This window comes from Panthera tigris, chromosome E3, assembly GCF_018350195.1.
Source record: "Panthera tigris isolate Pti1 chromosome E3, P.tigris_Pti1_mat1.1, whole genome shotgun sequence".
Classification (NCBI taxonomy): domain Eukaryota; kingdom Metazoa; phylum Chordata; class Mammalia; order Carnivora; family Felidae; genus Panthera; species Panthera tigris.
In genome coordinates, this window is record NC_056675.1 from 39693552 (window position 1) to 39714949 (window position 21398).

The 21398-nt window shown below is 60.5% G+C and overlaps 2 protein-coding genes across 2 annotated transcripts; one reads left to right on the top strand and one right to left on the bottom strand.

Moving 5' to 3' along the window:
* Window positions 1-579: 579 nt before the first annotated feature.
* Window positions 580-10036, bottom strand: NPW (neuropeptide W). Its single transcript, XM_042971902.1, has 3 exons — window positions 9911-10036; window positions 988-1622; window positions 580-766 (listed from the first exon to the last, which is right to left on the bottom strand). The coding sequence occupies exons 2-3, from the start codon at window positions 1414-1416 to the stop codon at window positions 650-652; spliced, it is 546 nt and encodes a 181-aa protein (XP_042827836.1). The 5' UTR covers window positions 1417-1622; window positions 9911-10036; the 3' UTR covers window positions 580-649.
* Window positions 10037-10177: 141 nt separating this feature from the next.
* Window positions 10178-21124, top strand: ZNF598 (zinc finger protein 598, E3 ubiquitin ligase). Its single transcript, XM_042972006.1, has 12 exons — window positions 10178-10402; window positions 15364-15476; window positions 15948-16077; window positions 16297-16508; window positions 16607-16824; window positions 17215-17332; window positions 17898-18130; window positions 18300-18384; window positions 18495-19282; window positions 19673-19823; window positions 19937-20087; window positions 20179-21124. The coding sequence occupies exons 1-12, from the start codon at window positions 10178-10180 to the stop codon at window positions 20527-20529; spliced, it is 2775 nt and encodes a 924-aa protein (XP_042827940.1). The 3' UTR covers window positions 20530-21124.
* Window positions 21125-21398: the final 274 nt, after the last annotated feature.

The following is a 21398-nucleotide window of genomic DNA, read 5'->3' on the forward strand; positions in this document are numbered from 1 at the left end:
GAAGAGTCTCTGGGGAGGCAAGGGGCCTTTCCTCCCTAGGAGGAGAGCGTGGCCTGAAGAAGGGGTACAAAGGAGATCATGGCTGAAATGAAGCCGGGAGATGGGGGAAAGGCTGGGTGGCCTGCCAGGGCTCCCGAACCTGGCCAGGGGCCACAGTGAGGGGGGGCACTTGCAGGGCTCTTGGGAGGCTGAGGTGGGGGCTCTCCCTCTCAGCTGGTAGGGTATGAGTGCCTACTCTCCTTCCGGTGGATGGCAGCAGGACCCAGGGGCTGACTCGTGCCTACCTCCCATGAGGCCTCTCCCCTCCTGTGGGACCCTGGGACCTGGTCTGATGACCCCACCCCCAAATAGGAGGGGCAGTACTGGCAGAGAAGGGAAAAGGGGACCTAGGCCCCAGCAATGTCTCTGCCTCTGTCCCCCCTTCTGTTCCCCAAGCACTTACAGTTGGAGATGGTTAGGAGCGGGCATCCCTTGGCCAGAGAGAAGGCTCCTGATATTTGCCAGGGTGTGGGTGCAGCTGTTTGTGCCCTAGAGCTAGATGCCAAGTACACATCACAGAGGAAAGGGGTCACACATGGGGACACATGAAGCAGGCAAATTTATTGACCAGTCGCTGTGAGCCCTAGAGAACTAATCTATTCTGCCTGGGTCAGGAGAAAGGGCATTGCCAGCAGGGGCTGCGCTCAGGATAGCCCTGGAGAGGCGGGGTCCGGCGAACGCGGTTCTCTGGGCAGACCGTGGCTGAACAGGAGACTCTCCAAAGGCTCTAGAAAGAAGAGCAGGACCTCGAGGACAGGGCTGTGCACCCTCCACTACCCACCCCCCACACAAAACGTCCCCAAGGCTGGAAAGGGTACGACACTCCAGGGAAGCCTTTCTCCCTAAGGAGTGGGAGACAGGAGAGTCGCGGGGTGCCTCGTGGGCATGTGAGTGGGCCCACCGGGCTCAGATCTCCCCAGACGTCCTCGCCCCCTTCTCCCCACGTACCTGGCCTGCTCCACGGAGGAGCCCTGGCTCCAGTTCCGGCGCGCGCTCGGGGCGGCGCCAGCTCCAAGGCGCACTGACCCGGAGCCCTGCGCGCGAGTGCCTTCCAGTCTCCAACAGTTCCCGAACCCCAGAGGGCAGCAGAAGAGCACCTCGGGGGACGGGCGCCGGACGGAGGGTGTCTCTGGCAGATGGCTCCTGCGGGGACGCGCCCAGGCCCTGGGTGTCCGAGGCAACGGGTCCGGCAGCGAGGCGCAGCGCGCGGCGATGCATGTAGGGCGAGCGGCGCAGCCCCATGAGCAAGCCCGCGGCGCGGCCCACCGTGTGGTAGCGGGGACTCGCCACGTGCTTGTACCAGGCGCCAGCGGGCAGCGACAGCAGCAGCAGCAACAATGCGAGCACCGGCCGGCCCGCAGGGCCCCGCACCCCCATGCCCCGCGCCAGGATGCTCACGTGCACGGCCGCCCGGCGGGGCAGGCCAGGAACTAACGCAACCGGGTCTCGGCGCCCTGCGGGACTGCGGCGGCGTCGGGGAGCCGGAGCGCCGTGGATCCGACTATAACCGCTCGCGGGCCCCGCCCCTGCTCGTCCCGGCGGTACCCGCTGGGCTCCCAAAGGAGGGAGAAGAGAGGCCCGGGCTGCCGTGGCAAGAACGTGGGTGGGTTACCAGAGCACCTTCTCTGAGTGGCGGTGGGCCTTCAGCCAGAGCTCATCTTGACGATCGGCTGGGAGCGCCCTTGTCGTCCCCTCCCCCAGGGGGCTGCTCTGCTTCCTCCTCCCCCCAAGGAGAATGGGTGCCCCCTTAACCACAGCTCTTGCAGGCTGTACACTGAAGAGGAAAGACGGAGGCTGGAAGAGCCCTCTGCACCATTCAAGAACCCCCTGTGGATCTACTTCCCGGAGGGCTCTCTTGTCCTCACCTACATAGCTCTTCAGTCTGTCGCCTACCCCTTCCTCTCCTTTCCCACCCTCGCCTCTGCCCACCAACCCATTTCCCAGCTGCAGCTGGATGCTTGCAACCACGAGTTTGGCCACATGGAGCCCTCCCTGAGGTGGTTAGTGGTTCCCTAGGGCTTCCAGAATCAAGAGGAAGCCCCTCTCATCCGGCAGCCCTGGCTTGGGCAGGATGAGGCCCTGTGGCCCTCTAGCCTGCTTTCCGGTCCTGATTCCCCCCACCCAAGACCATTTTCTCTGGCCAGTCTCCATCATCTTTCTGCTGTACCCAGCAGCCAGTGATTCTGCCCACCTCTGCACTTCTGTGCCTGCAACATCCTTCCCTTCCTCGCCATCACTCAGGATCCCGTCTACATGGCCCTCGTGTGAATAGTCCCCGAGTATTCCTTCCTGGCGACAGGGGTTTAACAACCCCTTCCAGAGGGCAGAGCCCGACCCGTTCTTGCCAGAAACCCAGCCCAGGAAGGATGCAGCCCTCAAAAGAATCCGACTTCACCGCACCCCCAGCAACCACAACATTCACCTAACACCTTCTAGATTCCAGACACCAAGGATCCTGAAACGTCTTATTTTTATCTCCTAACAATGCCATGAAGGTAGGATGATTATTTTTTTTAAGTTTGTTTATGTGAGCTATGCACCTAAAGCCCAAGGCGGGACTTGAACTCAAGACCCTGAGATCACCTGAGCTGGGATCAGGAGACAGACGCTTAACCGAGTCACCTAGGCGCCCCAAGGTTTTACTTTTTAAAGTACTCTTTACACCCAATGTGGGGCTCGAACTCACAACACTGAGATCAAGAGTCACGTGCTCCAGTGACTTAACCCAGCCAGGCGCGCTGAGGAGGGTCAATTATTGACCCCATTTGCCAGTGAGGAATGTTAAGGCACCAGGAAAATGGACTTGTTTGGATCACACCTGCTGGGTAACAGTGGGGCGAGTGGGCTCCAACCTAGATCCCCAGGTTGGGGGTCTGAGCTGAAGTTCTTGACGGAAACTGTCCCTCACCCTCTGCCTGTGTCTTTAGCAAAAGGGAAGGGGTGATTCTGGGAGTTGAAGGGAACAGAGCCTGGGCCAGTCCTTCCTCCCAGGTCTCCGTGTCAAGGGACCATCGTGGGGCTGTGGGGGCAGAGGATGGCACCTGCCGAAGGGAGGAGGGGCCCGACACGGTTCTGGCAAGCTCTGGGGGGGGGGGGCAGTCAGAAGCAGCAGCAGCCCTCCCCACAGGGCTCTGCAGAACAGGGGGGGGATGTGTGCCGTGCTTGGTGGTGGGCGGTGTGGGAGAAGGGTGTGTGTCCCAGTCTCTCCTGTCTGCTTCATTTGCAAACTGGGAATGATAATGGCCCCTCATCAGCTCGCTGTGAGCATGAACTCAGGCGTGGGTGTTGGGGCCATGCCTAGCACACAGTAGCTGCTAAAAAAATGGTTGTGCAGGGGAGCCTGGGTGGCTCGGTCAGCTAAGTATCTGACTTCGGCTCAGGTCACGGTCTCGGGGTTCATGAGTTTGGGCCCCACATCGGGCTTTGTGCTGACAGCTCGGAGCCTGGGTCCTGCTTCCGATTCTGTGTCTCCCCTTCTCTGCCCCTCCCCTGCTCACGTTCTGTCTCTATCAAAAATAAATAAAAACATTTAAAAATTTAAGGGGCGCCTAGGTGGCTCAGTCAGTTGAGTGACTACAGTTCAGGCCATGATCTCACGGTTCATGAGTTCAAGCCCCGCGTCGGGCTCTGTGTGACAGCTCGGAGCCTGGAGCCTGCTTCGGATTCTGTGTCTCCCTCTCTCTGTACCCCTCCCCGACTTGTGCTCTGTCTCTTTCTCTCTCTCAAAAATAAACATTAAAAATTTTTTTAATTTAAAAAATAAAAATAAAAAAATGGTTGTGGCTGCTACCGTCCCAGAGGCTGACCTGCCTCCTAAACTGTTGGTAAAACACTCTGATGGAGGGGTGACGGGGCAGGCGCTGCTGGGGTGGCGGGCGCAGAGGGAGCCGTGGGCGCACCTGGAGGACCACGGGACCAGGGAGCCTCATGGAAAGCAGCCTCCCCCGGGGCACCATAAGGGGCCTGGAGAGCCGCCTGGAGTGTGCGGTGGGCGGGCACCGCGGCACGACGCGGGCTGCCAGGGTCCTCTGACGCTGCACATCCTCCCTTTTAAGGGTACTTGGGGGGCTCCTGGAGCCCCCAGGGATCGAAGGGAGGCGTCAGCATAGGATCACCTGTGGCTAGGCGGCAATGGAGTCTCCGTGGCGGTTAGAACACTGAAGTCCAGCTACAAGTACCAGCGCAGACAAATCCCCAAAGCACGACGGCTAAAGAGAGGAAAGTACTCTGCACGATGATGTTCGCTATCTGAAGTTAAAACCCGAGCCGCTTGTCCTGCTTTTTTATAGCTGTGAAGCCGAGAAGGAAAATGTCATGGTGGGAACAAGGGACGAAGGCCAGGCAGAGAGGAAGCGGGGCTCCTATCAGGTGCAGGTGTGCAGAAGGCCTGGGGGGAGGGAGCCCAGGGCCAGGTGGGGGGAGCGAAGCACACAGTAGTCCTGGGGACTCCCAATTTAGGGTACGGGGGTGGGGGCTCTGTGCCCTGCCCACCCCTGAACCCAGGGACCCAGTGACAAAGGCCTCTGCCCCTCTCCCACTAAGGGCCTGGAGCCAAAGCTCCACCGTGGGAGGAGGGGAGGAGGTGACAGGTCCATGGCCATGAGAACTGACTCTCCTCTGTGGGGCTTGCCTCTCCCTTCATCCACCCAACAGCCTCCTGGGAACCAAGGGAACGTGGCTTTGGCCTGTTTCCGCACCACCTTTCCCGCACGGGCACCAAGCCCTCCTGGGCCAGGACATCTTCCTGACACTCAGCCTCAACACTGGGCACAGAGCCCGGCCCCGACAGGGACTTCCAGCCTAAGGATGCGGTGATGGAGCAAATTTCTGTTTCGTCTTATTTTTCATGTTGTATTTATTTATTTTCAGAGAGAGACAGAGAGTGTTAACTGGGGAGGGACAGCGAGAGGGAGACACAGAATCCAAAGCAGCCTCCAGGCTCCGAGCTGTCCGCACCGAGCTCGACGCGGGGCTGAAAACCTTGAAGCATGAGATCATGACCTGAGCTGAACTCAGACGCTTAACCAACTGAGCCACCCAGGTGCCCCTGTCTTATTATTTTTAATTACTAATTTCTAGTAAGGTAATTTACATTATAAATTAATGCTACCAGGAGAGAAACATTAAAGGCGTCCTCACCGCCCCGCCTGCCGTTCACATCCCAGTCCTGCTCTGCAGATGGCAAGTGCTCACAAGTCCCCCAGCTGCTTCTTCTAGTTTTACCCCCTATTTAAAAATCGTAAACTCAACTGCTATTCTAAAAATCAGTGGGTTTGTTTTTTTTTTTTTTGTCTCGAGAGAAAGAGAACACGAGCAGGGGAGAGAGAATCCCCAGCAGGCTCCTAGCTCAGCACGGAGCCCAACGTGGGGCTCAATCCCACGACTCAGGGATCCCGAGCAGAGCAGAAATGGGAGTCAGACGCTTGATCAAGGGAGCCATCCAGGCCCCCCAGTGGTCTTTTCGAGGAGGCATAACATACTTTCAGTGTGCACATCTAACAACTGCATTTGTTAGGGATGCATACATCTGTGTGCCCACAGCCCAGATCAAGAGAGCAAAGACTTCAGCTCCCCAGGAAGCTCCCTTCGCCCCCTCCCAACCAGAAGCCCCCAGCAAAACTGATGGCCACATCGGGGCTCCTCACCCTTGGCACTGCCCGCATCTGTGGGGGCTGCCCTGGGCACTGTCGGACGTGTAACAGCATCCCTGGCCTTTACTCATCTGTACAGGCAGAGTAACAGCCTCTCCCCAAGCCGTCTGCATCCCACATATCCTGGAACCCGTGCACTCTTACTGGATAAGGGGACAGAGGACTGAACTTGCAGACGAAATTAGAAATTAGGCAGGCTCATCAGTTGACCTGAATATAAGCAGATGGTCCTGAATCATCCACGTGGGCCTAGCGTCGTCACATGGGTCCTTTAGTGTGGAAGTCCTTTAGTGAGGGGTCAGGGAAGGGGTGGGGACGACGCCAAGAGGCTGGCATGACGCAATTTGCAGACACGGGGGGGGGGGGGCGCCTCGAAGGCTGGAAAAACGAGGAAACGGATTCTCATCAGAAGGCGAGGACCCCACCTGCACCTTGGTTTTATCCCAGTTGAGACTCATTTAGAACTTCTGAATTCCTTAACTGTGAGACAAGGAATGTGTTGTTTTAAGCTGCTAAATTTGTGGTGATTTTTAACAGTGGCAACAGGAAACTAATGAACCAGGAGATGCCAGTAACGTCCCCACTCTGCTGTGACCACCACAAATGCCTCGTTGGGGGCAAAACTGCCCCCAGTTGGGAACCACAGACCCTTAGATTATAAACTGCTGCTTTCCAAAGTATCTGTCGTAGGCAGCACCAAAAGCCTTCCTACAAATTCAGATGAAGCTTCGGCCCTCTTACACCCCGATAAGCCCACTTTTCATCCCTCCATCCTTCTACTAGGATTTTATCACAACTTTTGGCTAACTCACCAGTCAGCGTGCACATTATTATGGCCGTGTAAATCGTTTCGCTGCTAAGCCAAGTAATGTGCTATGGTTAGGTTTCCTTTCTTGCCGAATGCTTGTTACTTTTTTTTCTCTGCTTGTTTCTCTATATGCTTATTTTGCTGTTTTCCCCCAAAGGCTCTGAGAGATAGGTCGAGCTCTTTGTAGTAACTTTTCCGGATTCTCAAGCACGTGAGGGCACCTGAAGAGTACTGTGTTTTCTGGAGGCCTCCGTGGGGGAGGTGGCAGCCTCCTGCTCCAGACTGCATACCCCTCTCCTCTCACACCTACTCAGGAGTCTCCGCACAGGCACCATCCCACACTTTGCTGTCACTCTCATCTGGCTTGAAACCCGTGTTCTGGATGCCAGGTCATTTTCCAACGGATAGTCCCTAACTATTTGGAGATGTGAACCCTCTGGTAGCTTCATGTGTGCTAAATACGTTGTCCCTTTTATGGCAGTGGCTTTATGCCTAGTGGAAAGATTTTTCTGGGCATAGAAGGTGTGCATGGATATCCCAGTCCCTCAAAAATTTGACAGAATTTCCAGCTTCCTGTGTTCCAGGAGTAAAGTCTGATTCTCCATCCTTCCAGGGTCTTCTCCCTCCTCACCTCCCCCTCCTTCAAGCTCTGGGGTGGGGGTGGGGGGGATCTTCACTTTGTCTGCAGTCCTCCTGTTTGCCTCTGCTGTGCCTGATGATGTCACTCGCGGGCGGCCTTTCTTCCTTGCCTGGGCCCTTTCAGTATGGAGACTTGTGTCCCTGAGCCGTGGCCTGTGTTACCTTAGTCTTTCATAATTTGCCCCTCTCCGTTTTCTGTGTTCTCTCCGAAGTTCCTATTAATTACATATCGTACCTTCTAGAGTAAGATTTCCATCCTCTTGGGGCACCTGGGTGGCTCAGTCGGTTGAGCGTCCGACTTCGGCTCGGGTCATGATCTCACAGTCTTTGAGTTCGAGCCCCGCGTCGGGCTCTGTGCTGACGGCTCAGAGCCCGGAGCCTGTTTCAGATTCTGTGTCTCCCTCTCTCTCTGACCCTCCCCCGTTCATGCTCTGTCTCTCTCTGTCTCAAAAATAAATAAACGTTAAAAAAAAAAAAAAAGGAAAAAAGAAGTCACAGCTACTGTTATCAAAAAAAAAAAGATTTCCATCCTCTTTATTTTCCATCTGTTTTTTTGTTCTGTTTGCCAGGAGATTTCTTTAACTGTATCTTCCCATTTTGCTCTTGAATTTTTACTTATGTTTTTAATTTCTAGTAGCTCTTTCTTGTTCTGATTTGTTTGGTGCTTGTTATCGTTCAAGGCATCTTCTTCTCATTTCATGGAAGCGGTATCTTTTCTGGAAATATCAAATAGAGCTTTTTTTTTTTTAAATGTTTACTTATTTATTTTGAAAGAGAGAGAGATCAGGGAAAGGACACAAGGAGAGGGAGACAGAGAATCCCAAGTAGGCTTTGTCAGTGCAGAGCCTGATGCCAGGGCTCAAACACACAAACCATGAGATCATGACCTAAGCCACCCACGCGTATGTATGTATGTATGTATGTGTGTATGTGTGTGTGTATGATGTATGTTTGTTTATTTATTTATGAATGAACGAAGTCTCCACACCCAACATGGGACTGAAACCCACGATCCCGAGATCAAGAGTCCTATGCTCTACCAACCAGGCACCCCAAATACAGCTCTTTCTAAAACCTTCCTTTTGCTCTCTGGGTTGGCTTATTCTGGCCTATCTTTCACACTGCAGGTTTTCCTTCTAAGTCTAGAGATCTGGCTGCCTGTCTGTCCCCATGTATGCATGAGACCTGGATGCCCTTTGTGTGGGGGCATGGCTTGCTGAGTGATGGGCTTCACTGTAGGAATGGCTTTTCCTTCTGTAATGCTGTGGTCAGTGAAGCTTTTCTCTGGGGCTGGTCAGTTTCTCCACTGGAAAGTCTCTTATTGAGAGCACTGGTGGGGCGGAAGGGATTGGATACAGTCATCAGGGCAGGGTAGGAGGGCCCAGGTCCCCAGGTTCATGCACTGACTTGCAGACACTGCAGTATTTAGTCCCCCGCCTCAGCTCGCCCACAGTGAAACTTATCAGGGTTCCCCCCAAATGTGTTAAGAATGTTTTGTAAATTAAGTCACTCCATCATCTTCCTGTCCTAAAATTTGTTTATGTGTTTCACTAGCTGTTTCCTCCCTTCCTGTTCTCTTTGCACTTGTGGATTGAAAGTGTTTTATTCCTTTACTGTCATTTAGTGGGCTTTCATGAGAGTCGGATGGCAACTGCATGTGGCCAGCCCACCAGATTTCTTTGGTGTGATGATCCCCGTTTTACAACTGAGGAAGCCAAGGGTTTGGTGAGCCAGTCAAGTTTGCCAGCAAGTAAGTGGCTGAAGGGGGGTTTCCAGCCCATTTCTGTCTGATTCTAAAGTCCAGGCTTGGGGTGCCTGGCTGGTTCAGTCAGTGGAGCACATGACTCTTGATCTCGGGGTAGTGAGTTCCAGCCCCAAGCTATGTATGGCACCTACTTAAAAAATAAATAAATAAAAAGAGGGTCATCTGGGTGGCTCTCAATCTCAGGGCTGTGAGTTCAAGCCCCACGTTGGACATGAAGCCTACATAAAAAAAGGTGGGGGGCGCCTGGGTGCCTCAGTTGGTTAAGCGACTGACGTACCTCATCTCAGGTCATGATCTCACAGTTCGTGAGTTTGAGCCCCATGTCGTGCTCTGTGCTGGCAGCTCAGAGACTGGAGCCTGCTTCGGATTCCGTGTCTCCCTCTCTCTCTGCCCCTCCCCCGCTGGCACTCTGTCTCTCTCTCTCTGCCTCTGTCAAAAATAAACATTTAAAAATTAAAAAAAAAAAAGAAGAGAATAATTAAAAATAAAGTCCAGACTCTTTCCCTACAACACACTGCCTTTTTTATACAAGGTTTCAGATTTGACTCGCCTCCTTCGATGACGTAAGGGAGGTCTGGAGTGTGCCTGGCCTCCAAGGGCAGGGAGGAAGCCCCGGTATTCAACAAACCTGAGCTGATGCTTCTCCGCGACAAGGTCCCCCCCCCCCCCCCCGCCCAAGCTCAGCAGGGTGTGCCCAGTGAAGAGCACGTGTTCCCTGCCTGATTTTTCCATAAGGATTGGGGGAGACAGTCCCTGGCTCGGAGATGGATGTCTTTTCCAATAAGGATTTGCAGGAAACTCTTACTTAGGGAGGTGGTGGCGGTGCCTGGCGAGCAGGCCCGTGTGTGTTCCAAACACAAGCGGTGAGGGCTGGAGAGAAATGCTGGGCTCCCGAGACGAGAGCCTAGCTTATAAACTACGGGCCGTCGCGTTAACTCTGCATTTCGCAGCGACACGGGAGAGCGCTTGCACGCGAGTACGGCCCATCCACAGCAGGGGCACACTTACACTGAGCGTCATCCGGGGTCGCTCGGACACTCGCACCCGTCCGGCGGCGCTGCGTGTCCCCGCGCGAAGAGCTCTGGCCACGGAGCCCTTGCGCAGCCCGGCTCTGGCCGTCGCGCCTCGCTGGGGCGGAAGTCGCGGCGCGCGCTTCCGCCGGGCGGGCCCGTTGCTGGGCGGGGCGCTGACGTCGTCCCGGAAGGGGCGGGCCCGCCGGGAGCCAGGCCGCGCCGCGCCGCGCCGCGCCGGCCGGAGGGGCCCGCAGCCCGGACCATGGCGGCGGCGGTGGCGGGCGCCGAGGGGCGGCGCGCGGCCCTGGAGGCGGCGGCGGCGGTGACGCCCGAGCGGGGCGGCGGGAGCTGCGTGCTGTGCTGCGGAGACCTGGAGGCCACGGCGCTGGGCCGCTGCGACCACCCGGTGTGCTACCGCTGCTCCACCAAGATGCGGGTGTTGTGCGAGCAGCGCTACTGCGCCGTGTGCCGCGAGGAGCTGCGCCAGGTGCGCCGAGCCGGCCGGGCCGCGCGTTCGGGGCGCCGGGGCGGGCGCGGGGCGCGGCCGGAAAGGGACTTTGCCTTCCTGGTGTCCGGCCGCGGGCCTGGCGGCGCCGGCTTCCGAAAGACAAGCCTGACGGGGCCACCCGGGGCTGGCTCCCGGCCGTGGGGCCGGCAGGCAGGGGGTGGCCTCAGCTGGGTCGAAGAGGGAGCGGTCCCTGGGGGGGACGGTTCGTCCTGCGCCCCAGGGATTCCTGCCGGGCCACAGGAAGAGGCATGATCAGAGCAAGAACTACCTAACCTGCTTGCTCTGGAGAGTTTATTCCTCAGGGGTCTCCACTGGAGGCGGAGGACATGGGGTGGAGGGGACTGGGCAAGGGAGCACCTCCAGAGGCAGTCTGTCCTGGAAGCAGAGGGTCAAAGTGGGTATTTCCAGCCCAGACGTGTGTTTGGGTCCCTCAGGTTAACCCCAGCAAAGTCCTCCCTCCATAGACCGGCGCCTTCATGTATGGAGGGGCGGTGGCCCTTGGTCTGCCCACCGCAGGGGAAGGCAGGACCATCGAGGTTTCCTTAGGACTCTTGGTGGATCGGGATAAAAGTGTTCTGAAGTTTTTCTCCTCCTTGCCAATTCAGGGTGGGGGGAGGGGCTCAGCTCCACAGTGGAGGTGGGGATGTTTATGACTCTTTCCAGACTTGGAAGCCATGGAGGGTGTCAGAGGACACCATGGAGATTCCCCCCACCCTCCCAATAATGCCAGATGCTGGCTGGGAGCACCTAGCTGGAGCTCCCTGGATTTGCTTTGAGATCTGTTTGCTTCCAGCATTGTGAAATTCCGTGGTTTGTTCATGGAAAGCTTGGGCTGGTGACATCTGCCAGGGAATCTGACTTTCTTCTTCCTAGAAGTGACGCAGAAGTGACATTGTTGAGGAGTAGTTCCTTTGGTTGTTTTGTTTAAGTAGAAATTATGTCTGATGCTATAATTCCCGAGCTCTCCATGGGCACTTACTCTGTGCTCCATTAGGAGACGCTTGGAGATGCTGCCAGTCTATCATGGGGTGAACAGAGATAGCCCTGGGAGAGATCTAGGGTGGAGGGGTGGTCAGGAAAGCCTTGGGCCTGTGGCTTAGTGAGCGCCTCCCAGCATTGCCACTCTTGAATGCTTGCATGGCATGACGTAACTCTTGGATGGCCAGGTTTCCCAGTGCACCTGTAGTTTCCTTCCAGGAAGGACGGGGGTGCAGGTCTCGCTCAGGAAGCGAGCAGGCACCTATGTGTGGCTACTCTAGCCGGCATCTGGCCTCTCTCACTCCTTGTGGGTCCCACACCCTTCCAGTGCTCTGTGGCAAGGGGGTGTTGACATCAGCTGTCAGCAGGCTCCTGCTGGGGCGTGCTTTGGCACTGGGTGCCTTTGGCTGATTCTGGCCTTCCTCTCGGGCCTGCCCTGAATTACTGGGCAGCAGGAGAGTGTCCCGGGAAGTGTGTGAGATGACGATCCTCTCTGTTCATCTTGCTTCCCTCCCACTCTTGAACTTGCAGCCCCACCCTGGTCCTTTGTGTTCCCTTGCTGAGTCCTGCACTGTCCTCTGAATGTGCCATGCCCGCCAGGGAATCCCACAGCAACCCCCAGCCCCTGAACCCTGCCTCTGCTCTGTCCTTCCTTACAGGACTAAGTCTTTGTAAAAACTTGGGAGGAAAGTGAGCCAAGGGACTGTGTAGAACAGGCCTACCCCTGGACCGGGCACTTCCCTGTGTCTGCCCCTGGGGCAGGCGTTGCAAAGAGCAGACGCAGAGCAGCCCTGCAGCTGCTGGTCAGGCGAGGAGCCAGACTGATCTAGATTGCCCAGCGGGTGCTCAGGGTAGAGGCGAGGCCAGGCTCCCAGGTTCTCTCTCAGGTCTGTCTCTGTCCACCCCAGATGGTTTCCAGGATGCACCGGCAAGGCCAATGTCAGGCTTCCCATCCACCCTTCTTCCCCAGTCACATCTCTCCTACAGGCCGTTTTCTTCTGAGAGATGATTCAGGTCTTGGGCTCCACCTGGCCCTGATGCCCCTCGCACGTCCAAGAGGTTTGATGGGGCTGCTATACAAAGTGGGATGTGTCTGAGCTAGTCTCCCTTCCATTTCACAGGCAGGAGGTGGGAGGGGACCTGCTGATGACAGGTCAGGAGGCCAGACCTGCTGACCGGTCTTGTTTTTCTGTTGTCGGGGCCCATCCCCACTGGCCTGGTCTACCTGGGCTCCTCAGGGGCCTGTGCTTCTAGATGGGGCCCACCTTCAGCATCAGGCTCACTCTCGCCAGTGGTCGATGCTAGCGCCACCCATCCCTTCTTCCACTCATGCTCAAGGAGCGCCCACTGCATACTGGGAGTGGGGAGCAGCAAAGCCCCAGGCAGGAACACATACCCACCTCGTGGGGGTCCAAGCAGGGCTCTCCTCCCATCTCCTGCTCCCTCTCTTCAGGGATTGGCCTGGTATCCTGGGGCCCACCCAGGGGTGCCCTTTCCCCCTCTAACACCTGCTGCCTGGCCTACCCAAGGGCTTCCCGGGATGGTCCATCCTCACGTGTCCAGGCTGGGGCTGTGCCTCTGTCCTCAGACCCATGATCCTCTCCCATCAGGGTGATCACTAGGGTAGGTGGGTCTCGGGCCATGCTGGTGGGATGCCTGGCGGTTCCTCCGCGTCCCGGGTCGGGCCACTGTGCCCTGATCTTGTTTGGCGACTCGGTCCTGCCACTTGCTCACCCTGTGCTGTGGGCAGGGACACTGGCCACGCCAAGCCGTACTGCCATCTTCCTGCCTGCCCCTCACTCTCCTGACATCTGGTGCAGGCCTCCGGGGGCCCCGTCTCACAGCCTGTCTAGGAGGGGCCACCAGCATTTCCCCACTCGCACCCCCTGGCTCCAAACCTGCTCCCCCTCATTCTCAGACAGACCCAGCCTTGAGCCTGTGTGCCGCAGCCACTTTCCTTTCCCCAACCTCTTCCTGGGGTTGCCACCCCTTCCCGAGGCAGCCCAGTGTCCCCTTCTCCTGGCGTGGCTCACGTGTGCTCAGCACAGCCTGGCAGTCCATCTTGAGGACTGTACCCTACCTCTGTCCACAGCGAGGGTGCCCGCAGCAAGACACTCCCAAGGTGGATCAGGGCAGACCTCTGAGAGGAAGGCGCTGGAGCTGGGGGAGGCAGTGGTGACGGTGCGACCCGGCTCTGGTGTCCTCTGCGGAAGGAAGTTGTTCCTCTGTTTAGTCTGCTGGACTTGGATGCCTTTTGGCTGGGGGTTCCCTCACGGGCTGCTGCTGAGCCGCCTTGTGGGCAGATGCCGGGCTCCTAAGTCTGCTGCCCGTGTTGCCTCAGCAGAGCTAGGACCCTGAGTTGCACGACAGGCCTTGTGATCTGTGGCCGGACTGCAGCATCCTGACCAGCTCAGGGTCCTGCGTGTGCAGGCGCTGGTCCCCTGGCAAGAGGCAGTAGGGACTAGGGTCTGGGCTCGGAAAGCAGGGCTGGGTGGGGGCTTGCCCCAGAGGGGCAGGTCTCCTGAGAAGAGGCCAGTGTGAGACCCGGGGTCCTGGGGAGAAAACCAGGGGGAGGGCGAGCCTCAGGAGCACAGCTGTAATGAGCACCCACTTATTGCGTGGCAGGGGCAGTGGCCGGGGTCCTGGGGAGAAAACCAGGGGGAGGGGGAGACTCAGGAGCACAGCTGTAATGAGCACCCACTCATTGCGTGGCAGGGGCAGTGGTGGGTGGTCACGTTCACCCTGCCCAGCCTTGCCAGACGTGACATCAAGGGGAAGAAAAGCCTGTTGGGGCAAGCTCGTCCTCCTCCACCCCCCACAATGGGTGTGGCTGGACCCTGATGCTTCCCTTGGGCTCCTATGGGGGTGTGGGGGTCGGCTTCTTCTACCCACAGTGTATCACCAGAAGTGTGGACTGAGGTCCCCAGCTTCTGCCCCAGGACCCCCAGGGAACCCGTTTTAACCGTCCTGCTGCTGGGGGACATTGTGACCACCCATTCTCCCCACCCAGTACTGTGCTTTTCCAAGTTCATGGCCATTCTGATCCCAGGTATCCTCCCTGGCTGAGCTTAGCTGAGTCTAAACATGACAGGGATGACCTTGACATGGCCCAAGGTGAGGACTCTGAGCTGAGGCGAATGACCAGCTCCAGGCGAGGGGGGACGGTGGAGTGGAAAGGGGCATGGAGAGACCAGCAGTGTGTCTGGATCCAAGGGAGGGGAGTGGGGGCCAGCGAGGAGGGAGCCTGGAGGGAACAGTGCCTTTGTTGTCTAGGAGGGGAGGCCTGGGCCTGCGGGAGGGTCCTGGGGCTGGGCTGTGTGGAGGGGCTGAGCACGCTGTACTCAGAGTACCCGAGACCCCTGGGAAAGAGGCTGCAGGAGTGTCTGCACCCTGCCCCTGCTGAGTGCCCGCAGCTCGGCACTGACCCCCCTGACAACCGGATGGCAGGCAGGAACCTGGCCAAGAAGCAGTCAGGGGCCATGACCGACTCCTCTGTGGCATCATGGGTGGACAGAGCATGACTAGGCCTTGACTCGTGGTTGCCTGTCTCGTCCTGGTGACATTATTTCCATAGCTGCTTCTTAGACTGCATCTGGCCTGTGCTCAACACCCATGTGATTAAGCCCTGGCTTGCTTCGTCCCTGTCACTGCCCCCTGGGGTCACCGCCCCTGGGATGACCTCGGTCTGTTGCATAGCTGGTTTGGCTGTGGATGAGGGAGAGCCTGCCGCCCCCTGGTGGCCAGGCCGGGTATTGCGTCTCCATCCGGGCAACCCCAGGTGGGCACGCCGCAGGTGTGGAGAGGGGGCCCCGGGTGGCCCAGGATAGCAGAGACTGCTGCCCGCAGGGCCTGACGTGGGCCTCCCACGAGGGGCTGAGTGCCTCCCTTTCTTCTTAGCCGGACAGTGCCCTCCAGCGGGTGTCCACAGCCCTTCTCAGCAGGCCCCTCACTCTCGGTTCCAGGTGGTCTTTGGGAAGAAGCTTCCCGCCTTTGCCACAATCCCCCTCCACCAGTTGCAGCACGAGAAGAAGTATGACATCTATTTCGCGGACGGGAAAGTTTTTGCCTTGTACAGGTGAGCGGGGTCCCAGGGGCCTGCAGCCAGCCTGGGTCTGGGGAGGGGCTTGTGTCAGGGCCCCCCTGCTTTCCTGGCGTCAGCCCAGCAGGGGTGGATGGGCGGGGCGAGTCTAGGGAAAGCGCTGGGTTGTAGCGCGGTGCCGGCTTTTGGGGGCGTGTGAGGCGCACGCAAGCCCTCGTGAATTGGGATCTTAGCCCCTGGCAGGAAACCCCATGAAGGGCGCGGCTGTTGCGGGGCGGGTGAGGGGCTGGCTCCCAGTGTGGTAGTCACCGTGCCCGCCCTACGCAGAGGTCGGCCATCCCGCCGCCGGGCTCAACCCCGGGGCCCCTGCGCTGGTGGGCCTGCCGGGTGCCCGTCGTCCTGGCTCCTCCCAGGACGCACGCAGAGGCTGTGAGTAGGCGCCAGGGCTCCCTCCGGCCGGTGCCACTGAGTGCCCGCACGGCCCGGGGGGGCCCGATGTGTCTCTAGGCAGCTGCTTCAGCACGAGTGCCCACAGTGCCCCGAGCTGCCGCCGTTCGGCCTCTTCGGAGACCTGGAGCAGCACATGCGGAGACAGCATGAGCTCTTCTGCTGCAAGCTGTGCCTCAGGCACCTCAAGGTGCGCCCCGCCCCGCTCTCCTGGCTCGCGGGCCCCGGCCCCCCCCCCCCCCACTGCCGTGCGCGTCCCCCCAGCTGTCCTGCGTCGCGCAGCCGGGGCGGGGAGGGGCTGCTGGCGTCTGGGGGCCCAGAGCTGGCACCAGCGCCACCGGGTCCCCTGTGTTGCGGGGCTGTGGGAAGGCCCCCCCCCCCCCGGCGCCCAGCACCCTCTTCCCTGCAGATCTTCACGTACGAGCGCAAATGGTACTCGCGCAAGGACCTGGCGCGGCACCGCATGCAGGGGGACCCCGATGACACGTCCCACCGCGGGCACCCGCTCTGCAAGTTCTGTGACGAGCGCTACCTGGACAACGACGAGCTGCTGAAACACCTGCGGCGAGACCACTACTTCTGCCACTTCTGTGACTCGGACGGGGCCCAAGACTACTACAGGTGGGCGCGGGCCCCGGGCACCCGAGCAGGCTGGGCAGGGCCGCTGGCCGGGGTGGCGGGGCCCACGGGCTCCGGCTGACACCCCGGCCCCCCGCCAGCGACTACGCCTACCTGCGCGAACACTTCCGGGAGAAGCACTTCCTGTGTGAGGAGGGTCGCTGCAGCACCGAGCAGTTCACCCATGCCTTCCGCACCGAGATTGACCTCAAGGCCCACAGGACGGCCTGCCACAGCCGCAGCCGTGCCGAGGCCCGCCAGAATCGCCAGATCGACCTGCAGTTCAGCTACACGCCACGGCACTCTCGCCGGAACGAGGGTGAGCACAGCCTTCCCTCTGAGGAGCGGGGCTCCCTCCGGCTCCCGCCGGGCGCTCCCCGGGGGCCTGCAGACCTCAGACCCAGGTCCCGACCTGACCCCTCGTGTGCCAGTGGACGGGAGACACGCACCTCCTCGCCTCTCAACGAGCCCTGAGCCCTGAGCGTCTGAGCGCATTGTGACCACAGGGAGCGCTTTGCAGCAGTCGGCTCCTGGTGTCTCCTATCTGCACCCCCCCACCCCCCAGGGGCGGGGGTGGGGCAGTGGGGTGGAGTGAGGAGCGCCTGGGGCTGACATAGACCCTGGAGGTGTCTGAGCCCATCCTCGGGGCTCCTGGAGCACCTGCCTCGGTCCGGCCCGGGCCCCTGACAGGCTTGTGTGCCGGCCGCAGGGGTCGTCGGGGGCGAGGACTACGAGGAGGTGGACAGGTACAACCGCCAAGGCCGTGCGGGCCGGGCCAGTGGTCGTGGAGCCCAGCAGAGCCGCCGAGGAAGCTGGAGGTACAAGAGGTGGGAGGATTTGCGTGCCGCTGACGTTCTCCTGGCGCCGGCCCCGCGGCGGTGGCAGCGGCCGACAACTGGGCTGGGACCAGGCAGAGGGGTTGGGAGACTTTGGCCTTCCGGTGTCTGGCGTCCTGTACCTGGCAGTGGGCCTGCTGAGTGTCCTGAGCAAGCAGACGTGCCCTGCTCTTTTCTCTAGCTGTAGCCAGAGACCCCAGTAACACAGGTCGGGGTGAGTGACGGGGGCCTGTGTCACTTGGGGGCTCCGTGCAGTTGAGCTATGAAACGCTGCTGATGGAAACACACGCTCAGGCCGGGTGCCACCCCCAGTGTCGGGCAGGACGGAGGCATCTGTGGAGCCCGGAGCACCGGGCTCCCTGGCTGCCCGGGGAGCCCCAGCCTGAGGGTGGCACCTGAGTCGTGCCGTATCCGCGGCGCCCTCTCCTGGCCAGTGAGGGTGGGCCTGTGCCCGCTGGCCGGATGCATCGGGGGTGGGGGGCCCCTTCCCAGCACCTCGCTCTGCGCACCGCTGTAGTCCTGGGCCTTGCCCAGCCTGAAGGCCTCCCCCTCCCAGGGAAGAAGAGGACCGGGAAGTGGCAGCTGCCATCCGGGCCTCAGTGGCCGCACAGCAGCAGCAGCAGCAGCAACAGCAGCAACAGCAGCAGCAGCAGCAGCAGCAGCAGGAGACACGCAGGAGTGAGGACCGGGAGGAGGGCGGCAGGCCCAAGAAGGAGGAGGCAGGGGTGCGGGGTCTCGAGGAGCTCCGAGGTGCCCGGCGCCCGCCCCGGACTCAGGGTGAAGGTCCAGGTGAGTTGGCTCTGCCCTGGCATGGGAGCCACCTGGGAGGTGAGAGGCAGGCTCCAGGCCCGCACAGTGCCTGGGACTGGCAGGGGCCCCCGGGAGCTCACCCAGGGGGTCTGTTCCCACACCCTGGACGTTGCTCAGCGCTGACCTCGAGTCCTTTTATGTCTCACAGGCCCCAAGGAAGCCTCAGCCAATGGTCCCATAAGCCAGGAGTCCCTCCCGGCAGCCGGCCCGACCACAGGGGCCATGCTTCCAAGGTAAGCTTGCGCAGAACCGGGGTAAGAGGGGGGGGCTCCTGCGGAAGGTGAGTGCGGGGCAGGGGAGGCCCCGCAGGCCGCTGACGCCACTCTTCCCTTCCTGGGCTCAGCACCCTCCCGCCCCCCACCTCGAAGCTCAAGGACGAAGACTTCCCCAGCCTCTGCGCCTCCACCTCCTCCTCCGCCTCCTCCTCGTCCACCGCCGCGGCAGCTCTGGGCCCCGCGGGGCTGGCTCTGGCCTACCATGTCCCTGCCAGAGGCAGGAGCACCTTCCAGGAGGACGACTTCCCCGCCCTGGTGTCCTCCGCCTCGAAGCCCAGCTCCGCCCCCACCAGCCTCATTTCTGCCTGGAACAGCAGTAGCGGCAAGAAAGTCGCGCATCCCACCACAGGGGCCCAGGCTGCTGGCGGCAGCAGCCAGCCCCCCAGGAAGGCTGGGAAGGGGGGCAAGGGCAGCAAGAAGGGCGGGCCACCCCCCTCAGAGGAGGAGGAGGAGGATGGCCGCGCCGGCCTCACCGCCCAGGAGCTCCGGAGCGTGCCCACCACGGTGGCCGTCTCCTCCCTGCTGGCACTGGCCTCCACCCAGACCCTCACCAAGGTTGGCAAGAAAAAGAAGGTGGGCTCAGAGAAGCCGGGTGCCGCCTCGCCGCCCCCACCGCCCCCTGACAGAGATGGACCCCCTGGGGCCGAGCGGACCCCCGGCGCACCCACTGGCAGAGCCGAGGGGCCAGTTGCCGTCATTGTCAACGGACACACGGAGGGGCCGGCCCCGGCTCGGAGCACGCCCAAGGAGCCCCCTGGGCTCCCACGGCCCCTGGGGCCCCTTCCCTGCCCCACAGCCCAAGAAGACTTCCCAGCACTGGGAGTCCCCTGCCCACCCAGGATGCCCCCTCCCCCAGGTACGTGCGCCTGGCTCAGGCCCGCCACTGGGCATCTGGGTCAGATTGGAGCCCCTGGGCCCGGGGGGAGGGGGGAGCACACCCTGAGGGGCTGTGTTGGGGAGCAGCCACCGGCCAGCCAGCAGGGACGGGAAGCCTGCGAGGTAGGGGCCAGCCGCCCCAGAAGCTTGGCGGCACCCCCCTGAGGAGTCTGCTTACCCTCCCTGTAAACTGGGGCAGGCCTAGTGGCCTTGGCCTTTCCAGAGGAGGGAGTAAGTCACCTTCGGGCAAGAGGCCAGTGTTGCCCGAGGGAGCGCAGCTGGTGGGCTGGCCGGCGGGGGGTGCCACAGCGGCCCCTGGAGCCCAGCCAGCCAGGGTCACGTTCTGGGTCTGGCGGGGCCACCCCTGCAGGCTTCAACGCCGTGGTGCTCCTGAAGGGCGCTCCACCCCCACCCCCACCCGGCCTGGTGCCCCCTGTCAGCAAGCCGCCGCCTGGCTTCTCCGGTCTCCTGCCCAGCCCACACCCGGCCTGCGTCCCCAGCACTGCCACCGCCACAAAAGCGTAAGTGTTGGTGGGCCATGCAGCCTTGTGCCCCCGGGAGCCGGGGAGGGCCCTCACCTTGGGCCACCCCAGAGGCTGAAGCCTCCACCTCCTCCCCATCTCTCGGCCCCCAGACCGAGGCTGACACCTGCACCACAGGCCTACCTGGTGCCCGAGAACTTCCGGGAGAGGAACCTGCAGCTCATCCAGTCCATCAGGGACTTCCTGCAGAGTGACGAGGCCCGCTTCAGCAAGTTCAAGAGCCAATCGGGGGAGTTCAGACAGGTGAGTCAGGCAGGGGTGTGGGGGGCCGGTGCAGCCACTGCTGGGGCTCAGGCCCGCACGGGACATGACTGGGTCTGGCTCTGGATGGCAGGGCGTGATCTCCGCGGCCCAGTATTACAAGAGCTGCCGTGACCTGCTCGGGGAGAACTTCCAGAAGATCTTCAACGAGCTGCTGGTGCTCCTGCCCGACACGGCCAAGCAGCAGGAGCTGCTGTCTGCGCACACGCACTTCCGAGGCCGAGAGAGGCCTCCGGGCACCAAGGCCAAGAAGAAGAAGAGCGCGTGGCAGGCCAGCGCCCAGCCGGCGGGCCTGGACTGCTGCGTGTGCCCCACCTGCCAGCAGGTGCTCGCGCATGGGGACGTCAGCAGCCACCAGGCACTGCACGCCGCCCAGGACAACGACTTTCCCTCCCTGCAAGCCATCGCCAGGATCCTCACGTAGCTCCCGCCAGCATGGGCAGGAGCCGCCACACCCGTGAGCCTCCTTCCTCCTTCCTGGCTGCCGTGCAGCCGGGTGAGGCCCTGGTGAGGCCGAACGGCCCCTCAGCTGGCCAGCCCGCCAGAGGTCACCAGGAAGGCCCACCCTGCCCCGTCAGCACACCGTCACAGAGGAGTCCATCCCGTTTCCTCCTGGGAGCCGGGCGAAGGCCTTGGTGGCAGGCTGCTTTTGGTTTGTTTTCATGCTTTTGGAGGTTGTGAGGGGAGGGAAGGGCTGGGAGGCCGTAGCCTGTCCGTGCTGTCCGAGCTGGTGGCAACAGTGGCCCTCTCCAGGCGCCCCCCCAGCCAGAGGGCTGCGGCGCTGCGGCCCCCAAGCCAGAAGCTGTGGGTCCACCCGTGCTGGAGTCAGATGTTGAGCGTGTTGTGTAAACAGTTGGCTGTTTCGTGATTCAAGAACGTTCAGGATTAAAAGCAGACGCAAAATTGTGCTACTTGAAGTTGTATCTTTTTATGAGACAAGCTGAATCTGGGATCTCTAATTGCCTCTGACCTTTTATAAGACCGTGTATCTTCAAATAAATTTATTTTGCAATAACGCACATAGCCTGTGTTCTGAGCTTCTCTGTCCTCCCAGACCACCCCGCAGCTGGGGGGCTCAGAGCTGTCAGCCAGGGAGCAACTGGGTGGGGGTGGGGACGACCTGTGCACGGAGCTGGGGCGGCTGGACTGTGCTCCCAGGAAGCAGCAACCAGCCAGTGCCCTGTCCTGGACGTCTGGCACCGCCCAGGCCTCCCAGGAATACACCAGGACGTGTCTGACCTATAGTCAAGTAGCCAGTAAAACCATCCTTCCAGAACACGGGAGTCCTACAGA

Excerpts from the sequence above, each read along its gene's own strand:
- NPW (XM_042971902.1), bottom strand. The coding sequence starts at position 1,416 with ATGGGGGTGCGGGGCCCTGCGGGCCGGCCGGTGCTCGCATTGTTGCTG. Across the intron at positions 767-987 it reads TCCTCCGTGGAGCAGGCCAG|AGCCTTTGGAGAGTCTCCTG; the intron begins GTACGTGGGGAG and ends TCTTCTTTCTAG.
- ZNF598 (XM_042972006.1), top strand. The coding sequence starts at position 10,178 with ATGGCGGCGGCGGTGGCGGGCGCCGAGGGGCGGCGCGCGGCCCTGGAG. Across the intron at positions 15,477-15,947 it reads AAAGTTTTTGCCTTGTACAG|GCAGCTGCTTCAGCACGAGT; the intron begins GTGAGCGGGGTC and ends ATGTGTCTCTAG. Across the intron at positions 19,283-19,672 it reads CAGGATGCCCCCTCCCCCAG|GCTTCAACGCCGTGGTGCTC; the intron begins GTACGTGCGCCT and ends CCACCCCTGCAG.